Below are 24,303 nucleotides of genomic sequence, written 5' to 3' on the forward strand. Positions count from 1 at the left end.
ATTACTTTCATTTCAGTTAAGCCTATTTAGCATTAATTAACTTCATTTAGCATTAAGAAGTTTATGCTAAATAGGCTACCATTAGTGGCTAATGCTAATTTTAGGTAAATAGAAATTGGCAGCTAATGCTAATACCATATTTTCTTACCTTATAACAATGTGACCAGCTAATGCTAAGCAGGTGCCGTTATTAGCTAATACTAATGTGAGGTGAATTAGCATTATCCGCTTATGCTAACAATGTTTTTTCTTACTTTTTAACAATACGTCATTAGTGGCTAATTCTAATTTTAGATTAAAAAGGATTAACAGCTAATACTCATACTGTTTGCTTTGTAAGAATGACAGCAGCTAATGATAGAAGTCTACCGTTATTAACTAATGCTAATTTGATGTGAATTAGCATTATCCGATAATGGTAACTCTTTTCCCCTGCATTATAACAATGTCAGGAGTTAATGCTAAGTAGGCTGACATTAGGGGCTAACTCTAATTACGTGTGAATAATTATTAGCAGCTAATGCTAATACCGTTTTCTCTTTCCTTATAACAACTTGAGCAGCTAATGCTAATTTGATGTGAATTAGCATTATATTAGTGAGCAGTTAATGCTAAGTAGGCTGCCCTTATTTACTAATACTACGTTGACGTGAATTAGCATTATGCGCTACTGCTAATACTGTTTTCTCTTACTTTTTAACAATGTGAGCGGCTAATTCTAAGTACACTGTTGTAAATAGCTAATGCTAATTTATTGTGAGTTAGCATTATCCAATAATGAAAACACTGTTTTCTCTTACTTATTAAAAATGATAGTAGCTAATTCTAATACTCTTTTCTGTGGGTAACAACGAAGTGAGGAGTTAATGCTAAGTAGGCTGCTTTTAGCGGCTTATTCTAATTAGGGGTGAATAATTATTAGCAGCTAATGCTAATACCGTTTTCTCTTTCCTTATAACAATATAAGCAGCTAATGCTAATCTGATGTAAATTAGCATTATATTAGTGAGGAGTTAAAGCTAAGTAGGCTGCCATTAGCAGCCAAAGGTAATTTGAGGTGAATAAGCACTAGTAGCTAACGCTAATACCCTTTTCCCTTGTGTTATAATGATGTGACGTTAATGCTAAATAGGCTGCCATAAGTGACTCTTTTCCCTTGCATTATAACGATGTGAGGGGTTTATGCTGAGTAGGCTCCCATTAGCAGCTAAAGCTAGTTTGAGGTGAATAAGCATTAGTGGCTAACGCTAATACCCTTTTGTCTTGTGTTATAATGATGTGAAACGTTAATATTGTTCTCAAACAACAGAATGAGAATGAAATATTGATTGTAACAGGGCCCATAAACAGCATTAGCTTAGCAGCATTAGCTTATCAGTGTTTCCATCATGGTCACACAAATCCTTAGCAGAGCAAAGTGGCCTACTTAGCAATAGCTGCTCAAGCTGTAGAAAGCAAAGGGAAAACAGTATTAGCATTAGCTGCTAAATGTGCACTTGAGAACAAGTCTATTGTGAATTCAGCTGTGAATGTAGAGTTTCCAGTAAGCTTCCATTTCCAAATGTTAGCTGCACCTGTCTGGCTCTTTGTCACACACACAGACTGAAATGATTCACAGCCTTGTTTCGTCCTTCTGTCAGTGTCACTGACTGTCACTGTGACTGTGGACATACCGCATGGGAAACATACACATGGCTGACACTTTATTAGGTACACAGTGGCCACTATCTCAGGTACACCTGTGACCTAATAAAGTCTAAAGTTACAAAATGTTGTCTCTGTCCAAATATTTATGGACCTAACTGTAGGTCTACTTTTAATGAAACTCTCAACATGACTTATCACTTATCATTAATGTTCCTGCAAACAGACTCCTTGGAAACCCCTACATAAATATCCACGTACTATCCAGCTAGACTAGTGTGTCTGTCCCTGAAAATATTCCTGCATGTGTGATTCTTCATGTCTCATCTGCAGCAAACAAACAGGAAGTGAGTGAAAGACACAGGAAATGTTTCCAACTCTTCCTCCTCTATCAGACATTCTCTCCATACCTGAGAGTGTCCAGTCTCCAGCCTGGATCCTTCAGTCCAGCCGACAGCAGCTTCATTCCTGAGTCACCTGGATGATTGTAGCTCAGGTCCAGCTCTCTCAGATGGGAGGGGTTGGAGCTCAGAGCTGAGGCCAGAGAAGTACAGCCTTCCTCTGTGATCAGACAACCTGAAAGACTGCAGACGCACAAAACAACAATCCGTCTGTTATCCATCTCTATGGCAGCATAGCTAAGGGATGGTTCAGGGTCACCTGATCAAGCTCTAACTATAAGCTTTATCAAAAAGGAATGTTTGAAGCTGATCTTCAAAGTAGAGAGGGTGTCTCTCTCCTGAACTCAAACTGGGAGCTCCTTCCACACCCAGTCCAACATAGCCAGGCTTTCTTTGTGTTTGCTGCTTTGACAAAAACTCAAATCCCAGTCAGAGATGATGAGCATCATCACAGTGATGATCATTTCTCTGTTAACCCAGGTTTTCTGCTTCAGGATCTGTGCACGCTCACAGAACAAGGAGACCTTTAAACATCATTTCACTAAATGGATGGACTGAGCTCAGCCTACAGATGAACTGGATAAATAAAGATTTGACTTCAGTGTGCTCAGTGTTACTGTCTATTCCTAAAATGATAGCTTCACTTTAGAGCTCTAAAACTGGAACACATATAGGGCTGGTGTGTTTGGGGTAGGGCTGGGCGATATGACCCAAAATTCATATCTCGATATTTTTTACCTGGACGGCGATATAAGATATATATCTCGATATATTTTTTCAAAGCCATAAAGTAAGAACAAAAAGAGTTTTTGTGCATAACAAAAAGCTCACAATTGTGCAGTCAAAATGTAAACAAACAGACGATGAGCATAATAACAAAGACAGATTTCACAGCTGCTCTGTTCCCAACTTCTACTGTGTGACTGACAGCCTGGAGTTTGAAATCCTCTTCATAACCACGTCTCTTAACAGGTGCCATTTATGGTCCTTATACACAGTAGGGTAATATTACGTTGAAGCACAGTACGTATCACTCCGCGAGGCTGCTCGGTGGCCGTAATGCTCTAACAATCCATCAAGCGGTGCAGCTCCGTAGCTTAGCAAAGTCGTACTAAAACATTTTTTGACAGATTGCTGAGCGCTGTGTTCCACATAAAATCGGTTCGCGGCCATCAAGCACAACCAGAATTCATACATAAGGCGCGCTGTCAACTTTTGAGAAAATGAAAGGATTTTAGGCTGTGCAGCGCCTCTGGGCTGCATGGCGTTAGCGTGGTTAGCTCGTTAGCATGGTTAGCTAGCTAACACGTTGACGGCGTCCAGCCCTACGCACGGGGCGATGCGCAGTAACTCGTTAACGGAGATTTGCCGTGTCCATCTGTCGCTGCCTGCAGGTGAAGCGATGGGGGAGGAGGGGGAGTTGTGTTCAGTGAAGGAGGGGCGAGGCCGAGTAATGTTGCGTAAAGACAAAAGTGGACGAAAGAGAGGCAAACTTGCGGCTCCACAAGTATAGTTATAAGGTAACATAGACTATATTGATATAAACGATATTGTCACATCTTATATCTCGTATAAAAATATATCGATATTTTTTAAAAACTCGATATATTGCCCAGCTCTAGACACATATTTAAACTCTACATGTTACTCAGTACATTCAGTTCTGACATTCGACCACAGTCCAACAAAGGAAACATGGAGATCACATCAGTTTGTCACCAAAGTCTAATTATTCCAGAGGGCAGTTTTGATACAACTAAAGTTATTTTTAAGCAAAGTTGAGTTTTTTATCGTTGGAGTACTTCAAGTCTGAAGTATCACTTAAATGCATTACACGCTGTTGATGGCAGCAAACAAACCACCCAAACAAACAGTGGTGGGAGGCTTGGGCAGACTACGTTGGATCAGCTTGTGGGAGGAGTCTAGATAAACCAAAGAAAGACAAGCTAACAAACGCCACAGTGAAGTGAGTAGCTACAAACTTCAGGCCAATTCGTGTTGTTGAAGAAGTCGGTCTGAGGAACGTTCTTAGGATCAACAAATGACGGCATGTATGAGCCTCAAGACGCACCATCACAAGAAGAATACATGAGCTGTAGAAAAAGGAGAGACTACGAAAGCCACAGTGTTACAACATGAACCTGCTGTTGGTCTCTCTGGAGACTACTGGACGTAGCTGGGTAACCATGGTTACCTGGGAGTTACAGAAACGTGCAGAACATTTGATTCATGTTGCACAGCAGTGGGACATTTGAAATAAAGTCAGCACACTCAGTACAGATAGTGCATCAAATATGATGGTGCTGCCAGACGTCTGCCTTTGAACATGTCCCTGCATCGCGCACAACACCAAGGTTGCCATTGCAATCACAGCTGACAGGGACAAAGTGCACAGCTGGAAGCCTGCAGGTATATTTAACATGATGTATTTCTCAGTGTCCTGTCTGTGTGTGAGAGACAAACAGCCTCTGTATGTGTGTGTAAATACAGCATGAATATGTAGAGGACATGTTTGTGGATATAAGTAAATGAAGGCTCTGCGTCATTTGAATCTTTGATTCTTGTTTCTGTTGCAGGTCTGTGACTGAACTTCTGGGAGGAGAAACGTTGGTTTCATGCTCTGTGATTCTGTGTTTTGTCATCTCTCTCAGGTGATGGAGAGCTCAGACGATGACCCCGCCTACGTGGTCAAATTCAAGTCTACATTCAGAACAGACCTGGAGACACGCAAGCAAAATGCCAACATTGTATATGTGAAAACTGCTGCTGCACTGGAGCCAGATTCAAGGAGCTCAAGTGTTTACCCAGATCTTACTGAACTTACTGAAGGAACAGAGGGTTGTTGGAGGGAAACCTGTGGAAGCAACAACATCCGAGCCACCAGAGAAAAAGTTGGCCCTGTTGGTGCTTCATCAGAGTGTGATTGTGAACAGGAGGAAGACTCAGCTGAGAACAGTGTGGTGGATACAGAGCAGAGCCCACCATCAGTACAGAGGCCTGTCCATTAGAGTGCTGCTCCAAACATGCAGCACATGTACTTGGCCACAGCTGCAACATCTGTACCTGTGAAAGCTTGTTCTCTGTTGCTGCTCATATTGTACAGAAGAAGAGAGTTTCTTTATCATCAGAAAATGTCAATGAGCTTGTGAGTCTTAGCAGCTGGCTCGGTGCAGAGGAGGAAGAAAATGTCAAGTCAGAGGAAGATAAATGCAGTTCATGTTGTCAACTTAACCTGGACTATTGAAAGAGTTTTTCTTTGTCTTGTTTCTGACTGAGATTCTCCAAAGGAAATCCAGCACAAACACACACTTCACACACTCAAAGTCCCTGCACAGTAAATGAGCTGATGAGCGTTTGTGCTGCTCCCTGATAACAGAACAATAGTTCTGCTGCTTCCTGTTCTGAAAACACACATTTATAAATGTTCACTTGCTGTTGATCAAAGGTATGTTGGTGGCTCTGGACGCTGAGGGGAACTTTGTAAAAAACTAGATCAAATGTTAACGTCCTGGCAGAGGCAAAGAACTTTGATTTGATATTTGATTAGATTCATGTTTCAGCTCAGACTGACAGAAATATTTGAACTGCTACTGTGTTAAAGGGAACACTGCTGTTACAAAGCACCTGATCTGTTTCTGCACACTGAATGCTGCACTTCTCATACTGCAGTACTATTAAAATAAGTACACAATACACTACTTTTGAACTCATGATTGAATGTTGCTGTAACAATGCCATTAATGTGATTCAAAGTGTTCATGGTTTCCCAGCACAACAAATGATTGTACAAGTGTGACTGATCCACTTTCTAATGTGTGTGTAGCCCACACTGTGTGTCACTGTGTCACAGGTGAGTCTGTGTATCCAGGTTCTATGAGGGGAACAGGATATAGTGACTGAGTCCAGCAGCTTAAAGTCTGACTCCATCCTCCATTTAAATAACTCACACCAACAACTGAATAGCTTTGCCTTTGTGTAGCTGACACTTCATTTTAATGTCCTTCTATTCTGGTTCATCTGGTTTCAGTTTCTATAAGCACACAGGTTTCATCAGGGACTCTATGACCTCAGTAATCTTTGCTGGGCCTTAATGCTCTGAACAAAGCTGCACATCACAAGACTAAATAGAAATGAATCAGTCTTTCATTTCTCACTGCTGTTTGACTTCAGCTCTCAATGTCCCACCATAACCCATGGAAAGAATTACTGTCCATCCAGGCTCCTGAACATGAAGCTGATGAAGGTGGAGTATTGTGAGGGCTGATGGAGATGATGATGAGGAATCCAGGAGCAGTGGGTGGATGGCAGCATCAGCATTAAGGATCAGTGTGAGAATACATCATCATCCACAAAGAAAACCAGTGTCTGGCGCTCTTGTTAGAAAGACGCAGTCCCAGCAGTTAGCTTGTCTGCTAGTTAGCTGAGAGCTAACTCACTTGTACATTGAATACCAAACTGTGTAAATCAGGGGTGTCAAACATATGGCCCGTGGGCCAAATCCAGCCCTTGAGATAATTTCATATGTCAAATAATGATGAATTTTCAGGCTTGCTGATAATCAATGTGAGCACGGCTGAGGTTTTATTCTGATGAGCAAACCATGTGGCCAAACACTTTAACCTCACGTATGTTCTTCCTAATAGCAGTAAATGGATAAAAACAAGGCTTTTATGAAAACACTGAATACAAATTGCTGCCTTTAAAAAGACTAAATGTACAGTTCAGTATTGAATACTACATAAAATAAATTATATATAAAGTGTGTCTGAATGGCAGAGATGCAGAAATATGTGCATATAGCACAGAGCCACGGCTCAGTGTCTGAATGAGTCTCACAGACCTGAATGTGCTGTTGAAGCCATTTATAATTATAACGTAATTCTTTACTCGTTTGATCTGCTCCTTACCACAAGCGACCAGACGTAGAAGGTTTTGGACTTTTAACTATATTTTCTTAAGTTTTACAACTTTTCTTACTGTTAAAAACCTTGTTATGGCCATTCATGCTATACAAAGTAATTAGACATGTGTGGTATCTACAGAAATGTCAGAATCTCAGCTAAAAGTTCACAAAACCATCTCAAAAACCACCAAACAGCTAAAACAGCAGGTGAACAGATTACACAAAAAAGATGTAAACTCAAATCCCCCTGATCATCTGTTTTCTTAAACATGAAGCGTAGTTTTGGATATTCAGTGAATTTTGGTTGGACAGTGATGAAACCTGCAGTCTCAGAATATGTGAGAAGTCTGCTTTCAGCACGCAACAGCATTGTTGTGTTGTGTGCTGTGGATTCACCTCTGCAAACTCACTGTTTTACCATCATTTTTCTACTTAGACAATAACAAAGGAAGCAGTTCCCAGGAACTACTTCCTGGCTTGTTAACATAAGAGTATGTTGCCCTTCAAAACACCTCCACTTCTCCTCTTATTAGAGGACTGCCTTATTATTAATCTGCTAATTCTGTCAGTTGATGAAAGAAAAATGCTTGATCTCACCTGAGAGTTTCTAGTGTACAGTGTGGACTCTTCAGTCCTTCAGACAGAAGCTTCACGCCTGAATCTTTCAGGTTAATGTTACTCAGGTCCAGCTGTCTCAGATTAGAGGTCTGAGAGCTGAGACCTGAGGCCAGAGCTTCACAGCTTCTCTCTGACAGGTCACAGTGACTCAGTCTGAAAAATAACAGATAAACAATTACAAAAATAAAACACTTATGTTGAAGTGTAAAGAGATACTATTATATTTAGCAATATTTAATCTTGTTTTGTCAGGAAACTGAGCACTTATGCAGAGCAACATGTGGAGAGAATCAGAGGAGAAGAAGTGAAGAGAGAACGGCAGTAAAACCACACTGAATTGTTCAGTGTGCTTTTGATATCAACAAAATCTGTCAAATTTCTTTATTTTGTATTTGTTTTAGTAGAATTGATGATTATCACTTAGATAACAACCACAGGCCAGGTCTAAATTGCACTTTGGTAACAGTTACACCCAGAAATACAGTATTTCAGAAATGTGGACAATTTGTGCTCCATTGTATTCAGTATTGAACAGTATCTGTACTGATGATCACTTAATAGTTTTGATATTTTATTTGAGTTGTTCCACCTGATCTGTGTTAACTAGAATAAACATTTAAAAACTAAAGCTATGATCACATATTTACTTACAGAGCTTTGTTGGAGGGTTTCACAACTGGCAGCAGCCTCAGAAGAGCCTTTTTAAAGGCTCATGTTCTAACTAGGATCATTTATTTCTACTTGCATTTCTTTCTGGGAAAAATGGGGATTACTTTGAAAACAGGAACTATTTTCCCCAAAAAATCAGCCCTGGATTAGTAAATCACTCAAACATGTTCTCAGGCAGAAGAAGCTGTCTTGTTATGAGGGAGAGAAAAAAAGATCGAGGCACAGATACTTGTCGGAAGAGAGATAAAGCAGCTAAACTCAGGTGTAAAAGTGAAGCAGAGAATACGTTGAATAAAGGACACTCAAGGCTGGCTTGGAAAGGAATCAAGTCCATGGTGGGGATGCAGAGCAAGGACTAAAGATGAATGTGATGCTGAATCAGCAGAAGACTTGGACTCATTTAATTCCATCTTTGATATCATTGATTTCAATGAAGAGCTTTGTGATTGTAGCAAAGGGCTGGTAGCTCTGAGAGTGACACTGATGAGGTGTCTGTGAAGGTTCGCAGTCATCTAAAGAGCTTAGAAAAAAAGGCATCTGGACTTGTTTAAGTTTCTTAAATACGTTTTACCTCTCATCCAAGAAGCTTCTTTATTTCTAGGGTCAAATGGTGGAGAGTCCCAGATTAGCCTGTGTACAAACAGACTTCAGCCATATGAGAGTGAGTGTGAGTGAATGAGAGCACACACAGGACACTCTGATCTCTGAACGTGTGTGACTCAGTGAAAAAGAGGATTGTACTGGATATACTGTGACTGTCAAACAGAGTTTAAAGACAAAGGTGTTTACAGTGCTGGAAGTGCCCATCTCACCACCAACCTCTCTGTGCACATTCACTTTTTAACCCTTTATGACACAATAAAAATGTAAATCTGAATAGTTATCTATGTTAGTGCAAACACCTCTAATAGGTTGTTTTAGTCTTTCCAAGTCATCACTTCCCTTGGATCTGTGGTCCAGGCTCCTAAAATCATCCTAATTTAACAAGCACTACAATCTAGAAGAGAGCTGCACTAACAGGTGTGACTGATAAGATCTGACCTGCAAGGATACTCATGTTTCTCCAAAAGCTGATTCTGTTCATCTAGACGTAGCGTTTTGTGGGAGAAATATTTCGTCACTCATCCAAGTGACTTCTTCAGTCTCAGCTGACTGCAGGTTTACAATCTTATAAACACGACATTTGCATAATGACTGAAACCAGCCCACTGAAGGAACAATGGGCTGGGAGGTCAGTTCCTTAATCTTAATTATGCAAATTCTCATGAACATTGATCAACAACCACTGACCAGATACTCATGTTTATTTGTATCAGGACAAGCAGGGAAGACCAGGACATCAACTCTGTCAGGCTGCCTGAGTCCGCTCACCCACATCAGCTCAGAACTCTGCATTATCTACTCAGTCAGACTCAGAGGATCAGGAATCAGAAGTTCTACAAAGAGTAGAACCAGACTTCCTGTATAGAGGTCTGTGGGCCTACTGATCCACAGTGTCAGCACAACGTTCACATCATATTCATCTCAGCACAACTAAAACATGTGACTGACCTCAAAGTTTCAAATCGACAACGTGGATTCTCCAGAAGAACACACAGATGCTTTACTCTTGAATCCTGCAGGTTGTTGTAGGTTCCATTCAGGTTCAGCACTCTGGGATATGAGGGGTTGGACTTCAGCGCTGCTGCCAGATAATCACAGCTGATCTCTGACAAACCACAGTCCCACAATCTGTATAAAGAATGAAAGATGTAGGTTTATTAGACAAAGTGCTTGAAATCATTCAGTGTTTCATCATCTGTTCAGAGCTGAAGAAGGTTCAGAATGTAGAAGTTTAGAAAATGGAAACTCCAAACAGCTGAAGCCAACAGGAAGCAGCTTCAAACAAACATAACAAGAGAAAGAACTCTGAATGTTTCACATTAAATTCGTACATTTATCATAAAAACAGGAAAAGTCGCGTTTTTCCTTCAAGGAACAACATGGCTTCACTTTTAAAGGTGAAGTGTGAAAGAAATGGACATATTTGAAGTCCAACACCTTTTTCTAGTCACATTATTAAAGCAGACAAACTACAAGCTCATTTTCATTCCAACAAGTCATCTTCTGACCCTTTATTATTATTGTTATTATTCAATATTTATGGAGGATGTTTTTAAATTAGGCTCTAATATGTGACAGACATTTCATCCCATGTCATTTTGGCCTCATCCTGGGCCAGATTATTCAGCACACACTCTGACCACAGGCCCAGGGGCCACGCACAGCTGGGCTCCATCCAAGAGAAAGGAAACAAACCAACACAATAATAAAAAGCACCATGTGATCTTCTTACATCTTCAAGACAAACGTAGTAAAAACATGAGCATATTTGTTTCCTGATAAAATGATGTGACAGGTAGAACAGAGTAAAGTGGTGGTGTTACAGCCTTTCTCCCCTCTGTTGCCGAGGCTGTTAGTCTCTCCCAAACTCAGCTACAGGACTTACAAAAGAATGAAAGCAGCAGAAGTGGCTTTACAAATGAAAAAGGAAGAGGAGAAGAAGAGGATAAGGAGGCCACCTTGACCATCACTCCAGCTGAAAACATCACACTTCCATTAAAGTTGGTGAGAAAATGTTGAGCAGGATGAGCTGCTGGCTAATCTGGAGGCTGTAGCAGCAGCTCACAGTCACAGTGGATTTCCACTTATGAAAAAGCTCTGGCTGCTTCATTTCTCATTTCATATCAGAGACTTTAATGCATCAGTGAAGCTGTACTGTGATGCTTCCTCTCCATATTCAGCCCAATGTGCTGTGTATTGTTTTATGCAGGTCATCTAAAAAGGGATGAGCAGCTCATTTCAATATAAAAAGGTTGGAACTGTAAAGAAAAAAGAGCTCATAAACTGAAACCGATTTCATTTTTTCAGCTGGAACATTTTAGTTGTTCCTTTTTCAATACATACATAATTATATTTACAGTAAGTCGCCAATGTTCCCTCTAATGTTTCATGTGTCTGAACATACAAACTCCCTGAGCGTCCGTTGGACCACTGTGAGCAACAGCAGACGTGTGCACTGTGGTCACGCCAGCATCGAATCCATCCAAGTTACATGTTTATTAAAATAATCAAATTACAGCATTTATGTTAGACTACTTTTAATTAACTGCTTTAGCCCACTTACAATGAATATTTTTAAAAAAAATCTTATTCACGACCTGTGTAGTATGTTAACACTATTGGAAGTAAAAATAACTTGAACTCCAACTTTAAAAACACAACTTTATTTTTTCTATTTTTATAAAGCTCTGACTTGTATTATGAGTCTGTGGTCTGGCAGAGAGTCTGTTATATCGTTGTTATAAACAACAATAGTATTCGGGAAGAAAACCAAACATTGCAGATATTTTTATCATAACTCTGGTTTTACGAGGCCGATCAACACAATTTAAAAACGGGTATAAAGTCCACACTTTTCCCCTCAATTGTTCCCTCTGTCCTGCTCACATCTCCAATGGTTGTACACGTTGTCATTAACGTGGCTTCACTCCACATCAGCCGCTTTGCTAGCTAAAACACCGGTGTTGGCACATAAGGACGCTGTCATAGCCTGTCGACGACGTTGATTAGCTGCGTATATACGAATGTGAATCGCATCATTGGCTGGACTATAGGATAAGGTGGCATCGTTCTAATCCCATACGGGAGCAGCCAGTCACTGACTAACACTGCAAAACAGAATTGTGGAAGTTTTAATTTTAATTTCAATTGAGATTTGATTTTTTTTTGTGCGCAACGCAGATTTTCTGTGCGCAGAGACCGTGCCAGAAGCGCGCAATTGCGCACGTGCGCAGCTTAGAGGGAACATTGGGCACCACCACAGTTCACTTCAACAAAACTGTACTTCAGATTTGTTTTCATGTTTTGATCCAGTGATGAGAGCCGTTTCCCCCATGTTCAGTCCTTGTACTAAGCTAGGCTAAACATGTCCAGTGCCTGTCTCTGTGCAGCTTTTAATCTGATGTTAATAAGGTAGAAATGGAGGAAGAAGAAAATGACTTCATCAATCAACATGCAGCTACCAACCCAAATGGTGAGGTGGTGGTTAGTTATTACTGTTGTTTATGATCCCCTACATTATCCTACATTCAAATATATTCTCCAGCTACAATAGTGTTTGTGTTCCTAAAAGGATTTCATGAATGTGTTATTGTTCATGTCACATCTGTATGAAACAAAGAGGAAGTGAGGTTTATCCATCATGATCACAAACTGTTCCAGCATGTAAACCTGAGTTCTGTGTGGAGCCATCAGTTATTTATTTACCATCAGTTACTGTGTGACTGAACCTCGTGGGTTTATGAAACATTGCTTTTAGTTTTAATAGCACATGTCACCATTCAGACGTGAATCTATACAGTAACACTTTGATTTGTTACAGTGAGGAGACTGATGAAGGGAACGATGAGGGGAAACTGTAACAGCAGCAACAGAAACCAGGAGACAAAGCTGAGATCTGGGTTCCTCTATGCTACACACAGCCTCCTGCTCCAGGACTTCAGTAAACATAAATATCTCCAAGTACACTTACTTCAGAAACTCTATTCCCTTATCGATTCCAGTCGCCCCGAATGACGTCACCACGTTGCGGAGCGTCATTTACCTGGCAGGAAACATGGCGCCTAAGCGGCTCAAACGCTCAAAAGTTTGGTTTTGCTTTACGAAAATGGATGACAACAGGGCAACTTGCAATACTTGCAAAGTAGATATTTCATTTAAGGGAGGAAACACTACAAATATACAAAAGCATTTGCTCACAAAACACACGATGACCTTAAATGAATGTTATGTTTTTAATTCCGCTCCGGACTCGTGAATCTCAACCCAGCAGCAGCGATAACGTTTGCACGTCCTCTCCCGTTAATGCGGCAGGCAAATAATCAACTAACAGTGCATATTATGTTAGCGCGATCTGCCTTATTACAAAACCTGCCATTACTGTGCATTTAGGTGACCATGATGAGAGAGACAGACAGAGTCTGGCTCAGATGCTGGCAGTTCTCGCTGCAGTCTACCGTTAGCGTCTCCTTTCAGGCAGGATAGACGAATGTCACCGAGCAGTGACTAAGTTTGTGGTCAAAGGTTTGCACCCATTTGCCACAGCAGATGCCCTTGATTTTCGGTAAGTGAATGTGTTTAATTGTAGGCAGGGACATTACTGGATATTCTTGTGTAATTGCTACAGAATAATTGATGTTATACTTTGTTATTGCTACAGAAGAATATTTATTTTATTATTTTACATTCACAATTTTTTTTTCCTGGGGACCCTGTGACACCCCATTGAAGAGCCGTAGGCTGTGGATCTCTTAAGATCTCACTGTTGGGTTTGTAAGGCCATGTTACTCCTAAATTTCTATCTTGTTCAAAGAGAAGATATAAAACAAAGTTCTAAGCTATTAGACCTTAGTGTTCTCCTTTTTTAAAAAGAATCGATAAGAGAATCGATAAAGAATCGAATCGTTAAACAGAATCGAAAATGGAATTGGAATCGTGAAAATCTTATCAATACCCATCCCTACACATGAGTAAACAAAGTAACTCACACAGCTACTGTTCAAGTTTAGTCATCTTTAATACAAATATACCTCATTATTATGAATCTCACAGCTACCTGCTCATTGAACTGAACAATAATTCTGTTTTACCATTAAAACAAAATATGTGACTGTAAAAAAATCTTCAGACAGTAATTAAGAATCTCCTAAGCAATCCAAAGATAAAGAAAAGTTCACCTGCCAATTCTATAAAGCTTGGTTGTTTATACAATAATATCATTTAATGATATGTTTAGATCCTGACCTGAGATTTTCCAGTGTACATTGTGGACTCTGCAGTGCAGCAGAAGAAGCTCCAATCCTGAATCCCGCAGGTCATTGTTACTCAGGTCCAGCTCTTTCAGACTAGAGGACTGGGAGTTGAGAACTGAGGACAGAGCATTACAGCTTCTCTCTGACAGGTTACAGCCACTCAGTCTGGAAGAAAACAAACAAATAAATTAATTAAATCAGTCAAATGAAACATTTTTTTAATGCCAACATGCAATACAATTATTGGTTAACTAAATAGCTTCATTAAAACACAACTCTTCGTCTATATCAGCACTTACTCCTTGTAAGCTCCTCCTGCTCCACATTCTGAGTCAGAAGACATGAAAACAAACTGTAAATCTAATAGAAAAACGATTGGAAATCTTCCCAGATCCATTTGTACATTTAGAGCCTGATACTGAAATATAGCAGCACGGACATTCACAGCAGCAAAGGGTTCATGCTGATCTGAGCTGGCTTGGCCCTGGCTTATTGAAGAATAAAGAAAGCGGAATCAGCTGTTCAAAACCCCGTCACAGGCTGCCCACTGTGACTGAAACAATGGGACGGGTCGTGACTTCTCAAAATGGGCTCATTGAATGCAGCACGGATAAGATCTTGAAGAAGCTCATGGCGGTCGTGAGTTCTCAGACTTTGCTCTTTGAGAGCAAAACTGATAACCTCTCGGAGAAGCTTGTGGCTCTCCAACGGGAGATTGAGAGACGAGTGACGGACTGTTAGATCAGCTGTGAAATTGACATGCAGTTGTTTGCACCAAAGAAAACCACCATCATTTCAAGCAGCTAACATACCGGCGCCAGCTGTGGTCTCAAGGCTGGAGCTGAACATAACAAATCTCACTCTGATAACAGACGGTGTTTAGACTGTTCCTTCCCATCCTAAGCATGCTTATCCCCTCCCGGTGCAGACGGTGGGTTGAGGGGACCAGCCAAATGCTACAAGCCCGGATGCGCTGTCTACACCGGCTGTCTCTCACTTTTTACCCATCCCTGTTGCTTGTCATGTGTTTCTATGGCGCATTAAGAGTTTTCATGTGTTCTGCGCTAAGGTCATTTTTTTTTCTGTTCTCAAACTGATCTCCCTGTTGGAGCTCAGTCTGGAGGGAGTTCTTTTTTCTCCTCATCCTTCCTGATGTTGTGCATTTTCTGCTGTTCAGTTCCGGGTCACTGCTCTAGCGGCTGACCGGCCAGCTACCTAGCCTGACCTGTCTCTCCAATGTGATGTTTGTGTATTGTATGTACAGTTGGCAAGGTCAGTATCCTAATTGCCCCTTGAAAATAAATACAGTGTTCTGAATCTGAATCTGAAAAGATTACAGAAGACGACTCTGTTCAGTAAATATTACGCTCATGCTGTCAAGAAATACCAAAAGTAGGTAAAACTCTGGTTGTTGCAGCCATCCAGTATGACATGCTTTGTACTGCCCTGCTGCAGTTTGTGACACCTGGTTGATGAGTTGTGAAGGATGATGAAACAAACACTTCACTCAATGTTTTTTTCTAAACTGGATGTAATTTTGGCAGCCAAGAGTTTTTCTCAATCTATCCCAGCTGCAAATAGGAACACAACAAATAACTAACTTTACCCACTTGGATCCTTATCATTCAAGATTGTGAAAAGATTCTCTACTCAGAGAATACTGCTGATTTTAGATGAGAGAGATGATTTGGAAGATGATGAAGGGGAAGAGTTTTCAGATCTTGAGGCCTTTTGTCTTCACTGTATAGGACAGAGAAGACAGGAAGGGAGGGAGAATTGAGGAGAATAACACACAGGAAATTGTCTTGGGCAGACTCAAACCAGGCCCTGGAGTCACGACTCTAACCTTCAGTACATGGGTCACCTGCTCAGCCAGGTAAGCTACAGCAGTCAGCAGTGTGTGAGTTAATTTGAAGACAATCATGACTATAAGTCAGGTAAAAAAAATACTTATCATCAGCCAACAAGGGGAAAACGGTGAGCTTGAATGACCAAGCTTTGACCAAGGGTGGCTCTTCTTGCCCAAAGAGTGAACCACCCTGCATGGCTATCAATGTGGTGCAACCAAGGTCATCATACAGTACAGGCCATCCAAGCTGATTTTTAACTTTTCGTCCCAGATACCACCTTAAAAATGATCTAGATTAGGATATGTTGGCTGATCTGAATTGTGTTCTAGATCCAATCACAACAAACAGAGAGCTGTTGTGTGTCCAAGGTGAACAGGAAGAATATATACATGCATAAAGTCAATAAAGTCAGAAGGTTTGCTTTAGACTGTGGTGCAGTTTATCATCAAAGACTGACAAACAGGCACCATGCTGCCAATAAATGGCATCAAGTCTGACTTGAGGTTTTTCTTTTTTTTGTTCTTTGTTTTTTAAATCAAGATTACATTTTATAGCAACCACAGCAGAGATAACCAGGGAAGGTGTGCTTGAGGGGATATAGCTAAAACAGCTGGTTTCAGACTGAAGATGAACTGAGGTGCTGCACCCAAGTCTGCAGGTTCAGGGAGGGACAAACATCTGCTGCAGCCAGATTGGAGTGAGAGGAGAGAGCAGGCCAACAACAACAAAGAAAGAACAAACACACTTTGGAAGACCGAAGCAGAGTTTAGTTTAAAGTGGAACTAAGGATGTTTCTCTGGCTGCAATGATTCACTGAGTAATTCAAATGCTTTCTTTAATGCAGGACCCACCATGCATGTAAAAGCAAGTGTTTTACCAATATTTGTGACTAAAAATAGACCTGCCTTAGAAATGTATCTAGGAGTATGCATGCGAATATAAAGTATCACAACATTAGGCACATGCAGCCTAAGTTTTTAAACAAAGACTGATAACATAACAGCAGCAGTGATGATCAGAGTTTATGGTGAATTCAGCGTCTCAGATGACACAGTTGGATGTTAAAAGTAAAGACATGAGTACAAACGTACTTACAGAGCTTTGTTGGAGGCTTTGACCACTGGCAGCAGCCTCAGAAGAGCCTCCTCTGAAGCAGAGTATTTCTTCAGGTCAAACACATCCAGATGTTTTTCTGATGACACTAAGATGAAGACCAGAGCTGACCACTGAGCAGGAGACAGTTTATGTGTGGAGAGACTTCCTGATCTCAGGGACTGTTGGATCTCCTCCACTAGAGAACAATCATTCAATTCATTCAGGCAGTGGAACAGATTGATGCTTTTCTCTGCAGACAGATTCTCACTGAGCTTCTCCTTGATGTACTGGACTGTTTCCTTATTGGTCAGTGAGCTACTTCCTGTCTGTGTCAGCAGACCTCGTAGGAGACCCTGATTGGTCTGCAGGGAAAGACCCAGGAGGAAGCGGAGGAACAAGTCCAGGTGTCCATTTGGACTCTGTAAGGCCTTGTTCACAGCACTCTGGTGGAGAGACTGAAGTTTTAGTTTGTTAAATAATTTAGATTTCTTGGAGGTTGTTTGTTGTTGTTCCATCAGATTGAGTCCAGATTTGATGAAGGTCAGATGGACATCAAGAGCAGCCAGAAACTCCTGAACACTGAGATGGATGAAGCAGAACACCTTGTTCTAGTACAGTTGTTTCTCCTCTTTAAAGATCTGTGTGAACACTCCTGAGTACACTGAGGCTTCTCTGATATCGATGCCACACTCTGTCAGGTCTGATTCATAGAAGATCAGGTTTCCTTTCTGCAGCTGATCAAAAGCCAGTTTTCCCAGAGATTTAATCATCTTCCTGTTCTTTTTATTCCAGTGTGGATCTGTCTCAGCTCCTCCATCATACTTGACCTTCTTCACTTTGGCCTGAACCACCAGGAAGTGGATGTACATCTCAGTCAGGGTCTTGGGCAGCTGTCCTCCCTCTCTGGTTTCCAGCACATCCTCCAGAACTGTAGCAGTGATCCAGCAGAAGACTGGGATGTGGCACATGATGTGGAGGCTTCGTGATGTCTTGATGTGGGAGATGATCCTGCTGGCCTGCTCCTCATCTCTGAATCTCTTCCTGAAGTACTCCTCCTTCTGTGGGTCAGTGAACCCTCTGACCTCTGTCACCATGCCAACACAGACAGGAGGTATCTGATTGGCTGCTGCAGGTCGTGTGGTTATCCAGAGGCGAGCAGAGGGAAGCAGTTTCCCCCTGATGAGGTTTATCAGCAGCACATCCACTGAGGTGGACTTTCTAGGGTCAGTTAGGATTGTAGTTTTGTGGAAGTCCAGAGGAAGTCGACACTCATCCAGACCATCAAAGATGAACACAACCTGGAAGTCTTCAAAGCTGCAGATTCCTGCTTCTTTGGTTTCTGTAAAGAAGTGATGAACAAGTCCCACCAAGCTGAACTTTTCCTCTTTCAGCACATTCAGCTCTCTGAAAGTGAATGGAAACATGAACTGGATGTCCTGGTTGGCTTTGTCTTCAGCCCAGTCCAGGCTGTATTTCTGTGTTAAGACTGTTTTCCCAATGCCAGCCACTCCCTTTGTCAGCACTGTTCTGATTGGTTCATCTCTTCCAGGTGAGGCTTTAAAGATGTCTTCTTGTCTGATTGTTGTTTCTGGTCCATGTGGTTTCCCGGATGCTGTTTCAATCTGTCTGACCTCATGTTCATCATTGACCTCTGCAGTCCCTCCCTCTGTGATGTAGAGCTCTGTGTAGATCTGATTCAGAAGGGTTGGGTTTCCTGCTTTAGCGATGCCCTCAAACACACACTGGAACTTCTTCTTCAGAGCAGATTTAAGGTTACGATGACAAACAGCAGCTGGAAGTTCTGAATAATAATAATAAAAATACAACTTTAACAATCATATTTTACAAAATGCTGATGACAATTTCTGACCCACTGAGAAATGACCGAACACACTGGTGTCATGAGTGTCTCATTTATCCAGCAGCTTAAATCTTTAGATAAATCCTCTTACGTCTATGCAGACGGTCAGCCAGCTCCTCCTGCTTCATTCTCCTCAGGAAGTTTACTGTGATCTTCACAAATGCCTCTCTGCTGTTTCTCCTCTGCTCATCATCCTTCCTCTGAAACTCCAAGCACTGGGGCTTATTTGGATTCAGAGCCTTCTGGATCTTCTTCAGCTCATTCTTCACAAAAGTGATGATGTTGTCCTCCAGCAGCTGGAACAGAATACTTTATGAATGACCCACCACTCTGAACTTCAGTCTACACAACATCCACTTCCGAACGATCAAGGGGCATATCATCCACGAACTCTTTACCAATTATAAGTTTGACTTTCTCTTATTAACTGAGACATTCTCCACAACTCCATGATCCCAAAGCATGGATTCTGTTCATATGAATGCAGTGATTAAAGTGGGAGAAACATTTCACTGGTGTTCAGAGCTGAACTACCAACAGGTTGAGAATCAAAGCCAGAAACTTGGAGATGTTACAGGTGACTCATACAGACAACTGGTCTTAAAGGTAGATGTTAAGATATTACGTATCGGTATCGGTCCGATACTGACCTAAATTACTGGATCGGATATCGGAGAGGAATAAAAAATGTAATCCGATCCATTAAATATCAAAAAAGCACCTCACAAAACTTGCGACATGGCGTAACTCGTCTCATAACCGTAGCACGTACGAGCAGTGTGGTCACGTGATAGAGCAGCTGTGTGTATTTGTAGCCTCGCTACCAAACCGGCATTTCATCTCCGAGGAAGTTATCCCAGAGAGAAGTAAAGCAAGTGTGTTCATCTCTGAATGTTTGTAAAGCATTCCAGCGTTAAGCTTAAAAACCGATATATGGAGCGACTGCCTCTTCTCTCTCTCTCTCTCTCCTGCTGCTACTTCAATCATGAAACTGATCAATGATCAGCTGATCGGCTTTTCTGACGCGACTCCGTCTCTCTTGTTATTTTTTGGCCCACTTTGCACCAGAAAGAGGAAACCAGCGGCTGAACAACAGCACGTTTGAGCTTGATAAGCTGTTGTTAGAATTTATTTAATATTACTTTCTACACCAGGATCTTTTCTCTACGTAGCTGATGGCTGGTAACTGTGCAGGGGCGGATCTAGCAAAGTTTAGCCAGGGGGGCCGATAGGGCATTAACAGGGAAAAGGGGGCACAAAGACATACTTTTCTTTCTTATTCTCATTTAAAATGTCGAGCTTTTAATAAATAATTATCTGAATCTTACACCCAAAGTTTTAATTTGATGTAAAATGTATAGAAGTCCATTACTGTATATAGTAACTGTTGAGTCTAATATACCCTAGTAAGCTATACTACTTTTTCCTTTGGGAAGATACCATGTGTGCAGTCTGCAGTTCTGTAGAAGAAAGATGTTGAATCTATTTCATTATTCTTGAAAAATAATTTATTTCTGTGCATTATTTTTTTTTCACACTGCATCAAATTAAAGTTGATTACGTCAATTAAGCATCATGAAGTGGAGGGTGGGGGGGTGGTTCCATTTTTTTTTTTTGCTGGGAGTTTGCAACCCTATTAGTTAGGTTGCTTAATATTTCTGCTAAGTACTCTTTGAAATACCAGAATAGGGAGGATGGAGCAGGTTTAACTTTATTAGATTGATCAGTGTTGCTGATCTATGAAATATTTTGGGTACAGTGTATTTTTTACATACAGGTATAACAGAATAGCTTTAGTGTTGTTGTTTATTTAAACTTGAGTATGAACTTATACAAAATGCAGCAAGATATTAAAAAAACAGTCTTATTGATTAAAAAACACACTATATCGGATTCATATCGGTATCGGCAGATATCCAAATTTATGATATCGTATCGGACATAAAAAAGTGGTATGGTGCCATCTCTACATAAAGGTACACTCTGTTTACACATACAGATCAGTATTTAAGGTTTGACTCTCATCATCCACTCCCACATAGCAAAATTGGTATGGTCCGGATTTGGCCCACACAATGTGCTTACACGTGGCCCACATACTTCAAAGAATGACGGCCCTTTGTTGGCCCATATCTGGTTTGCCAATTGTGGCCCACACATGGGCCAGCACAAGGCCAGTTGCAGACACACTGGTGGTCCTTTGCTGGCCCATGTGTGGATTATCTCTGGCATGCCACATTCACCCAACCACACACTTTCTCTTAACTTAACTGAGTGCTTTCTAATTACATTCATACACATTCACACTCACGACATGCAGACTGGAGGAGCCAGGGATTGAACCACTAACCTTCCAATCAATAGGAGACCTGCTCTACCGCCTGAGCTACAGCCACCCACTGGCAAAGATGAGTAAACCCTCACTAGGTTTTGGATAAAGTGTACACTCACAAACCTGTCAAACCTGCATTTGAAACATTAGCTACCATAGCAGTATAGTATTGCAACATGGCATTTGGTTCTTCCAACTAAAATAGGAAAATAGGAACATAAATAGTGGCATCATTGCCAGACCTGGCCCGCATCTGGTTGACATAGACCCTGCCATGACACCAGTCAGTCAGAAGTGCCAGCTTGATGCCGGATCCCAGCCAGACCTGTTTTCTATGTGCCTGGGCCACATACACAAAACTACAATCGGGCCAGAAATGGCATGCTATCGCATAAACAGTGGCGTTATTGCCAGACCTGGGGCACATCTGGTTGACATACGTCTTATCATGCCTGAACTGACCTCCCAGCCCATTGTTCCTTCAGTGGGCTGGTTTCAGTCATTATACAAATGTCCTGTTTATAAGATTGGGGAAACCTGCAGTCAGCTGAGACTGAAGAAGTCACCTGATGATGATGAAATGTTTCTCCCACTGAAAACATCCAGATGAACAGAATCAACTTTTTTGGGTTTTACGTACCTGGATGATTGAGCATCAAGACAACTCTGTGACTTTTCTCATATGAATAAATCCTCTCCTCCAGCTTTGTTTACATCTACCAGCCCTGTGGCGCTGCCCAGGGACAATAATCTATGCTGAGAGGTGGAAAGTCATACAGGTGTCTGCTCCTGTCTTCAGTTATTTTTATCTACTGTGTGTCAGCTGGCTGAACCTACTGCAACTGTCTACTGTCTCCCTAAACTCAACAATGACTTAGTGATCTATCCATTCTCTGACCAAAGACATCCTGCTGCAGGATGTTAACATAGCAGCACACTGATGATCCCACTCACTGTGAACAACACATTTGGACCTGATTTGCTGCTCTGCTTTACACGTGAACTTCCACTGCTGCTGTCACCAACTTGAGAGGCTCTACAGAAAAACTGGACTTGTCCATAAAAATAATAAACTGCATTATAAGGACAGCATTGCTCAATCAACTCTAATTACTATTGCCATGTTATCTCTTCTAATTAAGGTACAGACACTCAAACTTGCTGCTTTCAGTGAGAAGTCAAATGTCTGAATATGAGCTGGAAGCTGCTGAGAGTCCTCCCTCCTTCCCGTGGGGTTTACTTTCTCTACTACTTTCACTATAAACACGCCCCTTTCATGCACCTGCAGAGGGCCACCAGCAGATGGAGCTGTCTTAAACAAATCCACTTGGATAGTTAGCTGTAGATGATTTTCTCAGTATGACTGTAGGACTTTGAGTTATTCTTTAGATTTATTTAAACTCCTATATTGTGCACAAGTGTTGAGCGACCCATAATTTCTCTGTACTTTTTATAAGAGAAGCCAGACTTGCAGCTAGTTTTTCTTTTTTAAGAGCTCAAAGATATTGAAGAAACAGTTATTCAGCTTCATTCCCACTGATCTCGACTACAAACTGTTTCACTTTGGTTTTTGTTTAAAACCTCGATGTTTAAAACGTTTTCCTGTGATCACATTTGCACCGTCTGATTTCAAAGTTTGTTTTCCTTTGGACATTTAGTCCACAGAGTCCTTGGTGTTCTGAAAGGGACCTATAAATAAATGTATTATTATTAATATTAATAATAAAGTAGTTGTTGTACATGTACAGACCATAAATATGGAGTCCAGCTGTGTTTGATGCTGCTGGGCAGACTGACCACTGGGAACCTCTGAGCTCTGCTGGTCCACTCTGTGGAGGAACCATGAAGGATTAGATCAACACAGGATAAAGATCCAGGAGTTTCTGCTCAAATAACTTCATCTGAATCAAGTTTGTCAAGTTTTAGACTCTCAGATCCTGAAGATAAGTTGCAGCTGTTTATATGTTATTATATTCATATATTTTCTGTTTTCTATGAACTTTCTTTCATCAGTGATGGAAGTGATGATGTTGCAGAAGCTCAGAGGAAACTTTGAGACTTCATCAAACTGATAAATTCACTCACTGGAAGGTAAAACTGTGATGAACCATCAACTAATGCTCTCAGGAGGCCAAAGGTCCCTGAATGTAACTGTGCAGTAGATTCATCGAGTGTTTGAAACCTGACGACTTCCATATGTTTTCATTCTACACACAAGAAGTCCTTTTCTCATTGGTTTGATTTTAGTTTTCATTTGAGTTTTCTGAGTCTCGTATTTGGAGTATTTGGAGTCCCCCCATCTGGCTGGATCTGACCACTTCTGCATGTCCTCACCCCCACCTACACCCCTCTGCTGAGAAAAACAAAGCCCCAGACAAAGATAATAAAAACCTGGCCTGAAGGAGCCCTCTCTCAACTGCAGGACTGCTTCTCAACAACTGTATGGGATTTATTCTCCAGCCTCAACCTCCAGGAGTACACGGACACTGTACTCTCATACATCAGGAACTGTGTTGACAATGTCACCGTCAACAAAAGGGTCAGGGTGTTTCCAAATCAAAAACCCTGGATGAATAGCGAAGTGCAATCCCTCCTAAAAAGCCTCAAAAAACTGCTTTCAAGTCAGGGGACAGGGCTGCGTATAGGGCGGCCAGGGCAGACCTGAGTAGAGGCATCAAGAAAGCTAAGGCTGCCTATAGGAGGAGGATTGAAGATCACTTTGCAGTCGACAACGACCCAAGAAAAATGTGGCAGGGGATCAATCACATCACCAACTACAGAAGCAATAACCAGGCGATATCTAGGACTGATGCCTCGCTGGCTGACGATCTAAGCCGTTTCTTCCCCCGCTTTGAGACGACCAGGCCCTCAGCTGTTACACCACTTTCACCCGCCTCCAGCACCAAGAACACAAACATGATCTACTGTCAGATCAGGACACGTCACAGTTACTATGTTACTGTTTAACAGCACACTGCAACATTCACACGTTCATCTAACAAACTGGATCATTAACAGCTGCATGTTCACACGTTTCACTTTGATTCACTACAGATTCAGCAGACAGAAAGAAGTTGA

General features: G+C 41.3%; 1 protein-coding gene across 8 annotated transcripts in view; it reads right to left on the reverse strand.

Moving 5' to 3' along the window:
- The window catches only part of LOC148105978 (protein NLRC3-like), a 663,817-nt gene that overhangs the window by 424,565 nt on the left and 214,949 nt on the right, over nucleotides 1-24,303 (reverse strand). For 2 of the 8 annotated variants that reach the window (XM_087837932.1, XM_087837933.1), the window contains exons 8-9: nucleotides 14,108-14,252; nucleotides 7,546-7,574 (exon numbers count right to left, since the gene is read on the reverse strand). The exons of 2 other annotated variants lie outside the window; for them this stretch is intronic. In XM_087837932.1, coding sequence (XP_087694058.1) covers nucleotides 7,546-7,574; nucleotides 14,108-14,252 — 174 coding nt within the window. Of the gene's footprint in view, nucleotides 1-2,035; nucleotides 2,229-4,186; nucleotides 4,200-7,545; nucleotides 7,720-9,786; nucleotides 9,967-14,107; nucleotides 14,253-18,984; nucleotides 19,190-22,975; nucleotides 23,055-24,303 lie in introns of those variants that run through there. 4 more of the 8 variants (XM_087837924.1, XM_087837914.1, XM_087837938.1 and 1 more) reach the window with 4 other exon arrangements.

The sequence above is a fragment of the Neolamprologus brichardi genome, chromosome 3 (assembly GCF_056152115.1).
Source record: "Neolamprologus brichardi isolate AB-2024 chromosome 3, ASM5615211v1, whole genome shotgun sequence".
Classification (NCBI taxonomy): domain Eukaryota; kingdom Metazoa; phylum Chordata; class Actinopteri; order Cichliformes; family Cichlidae; genus Neolamprologus; species Neolamprologus brichardi.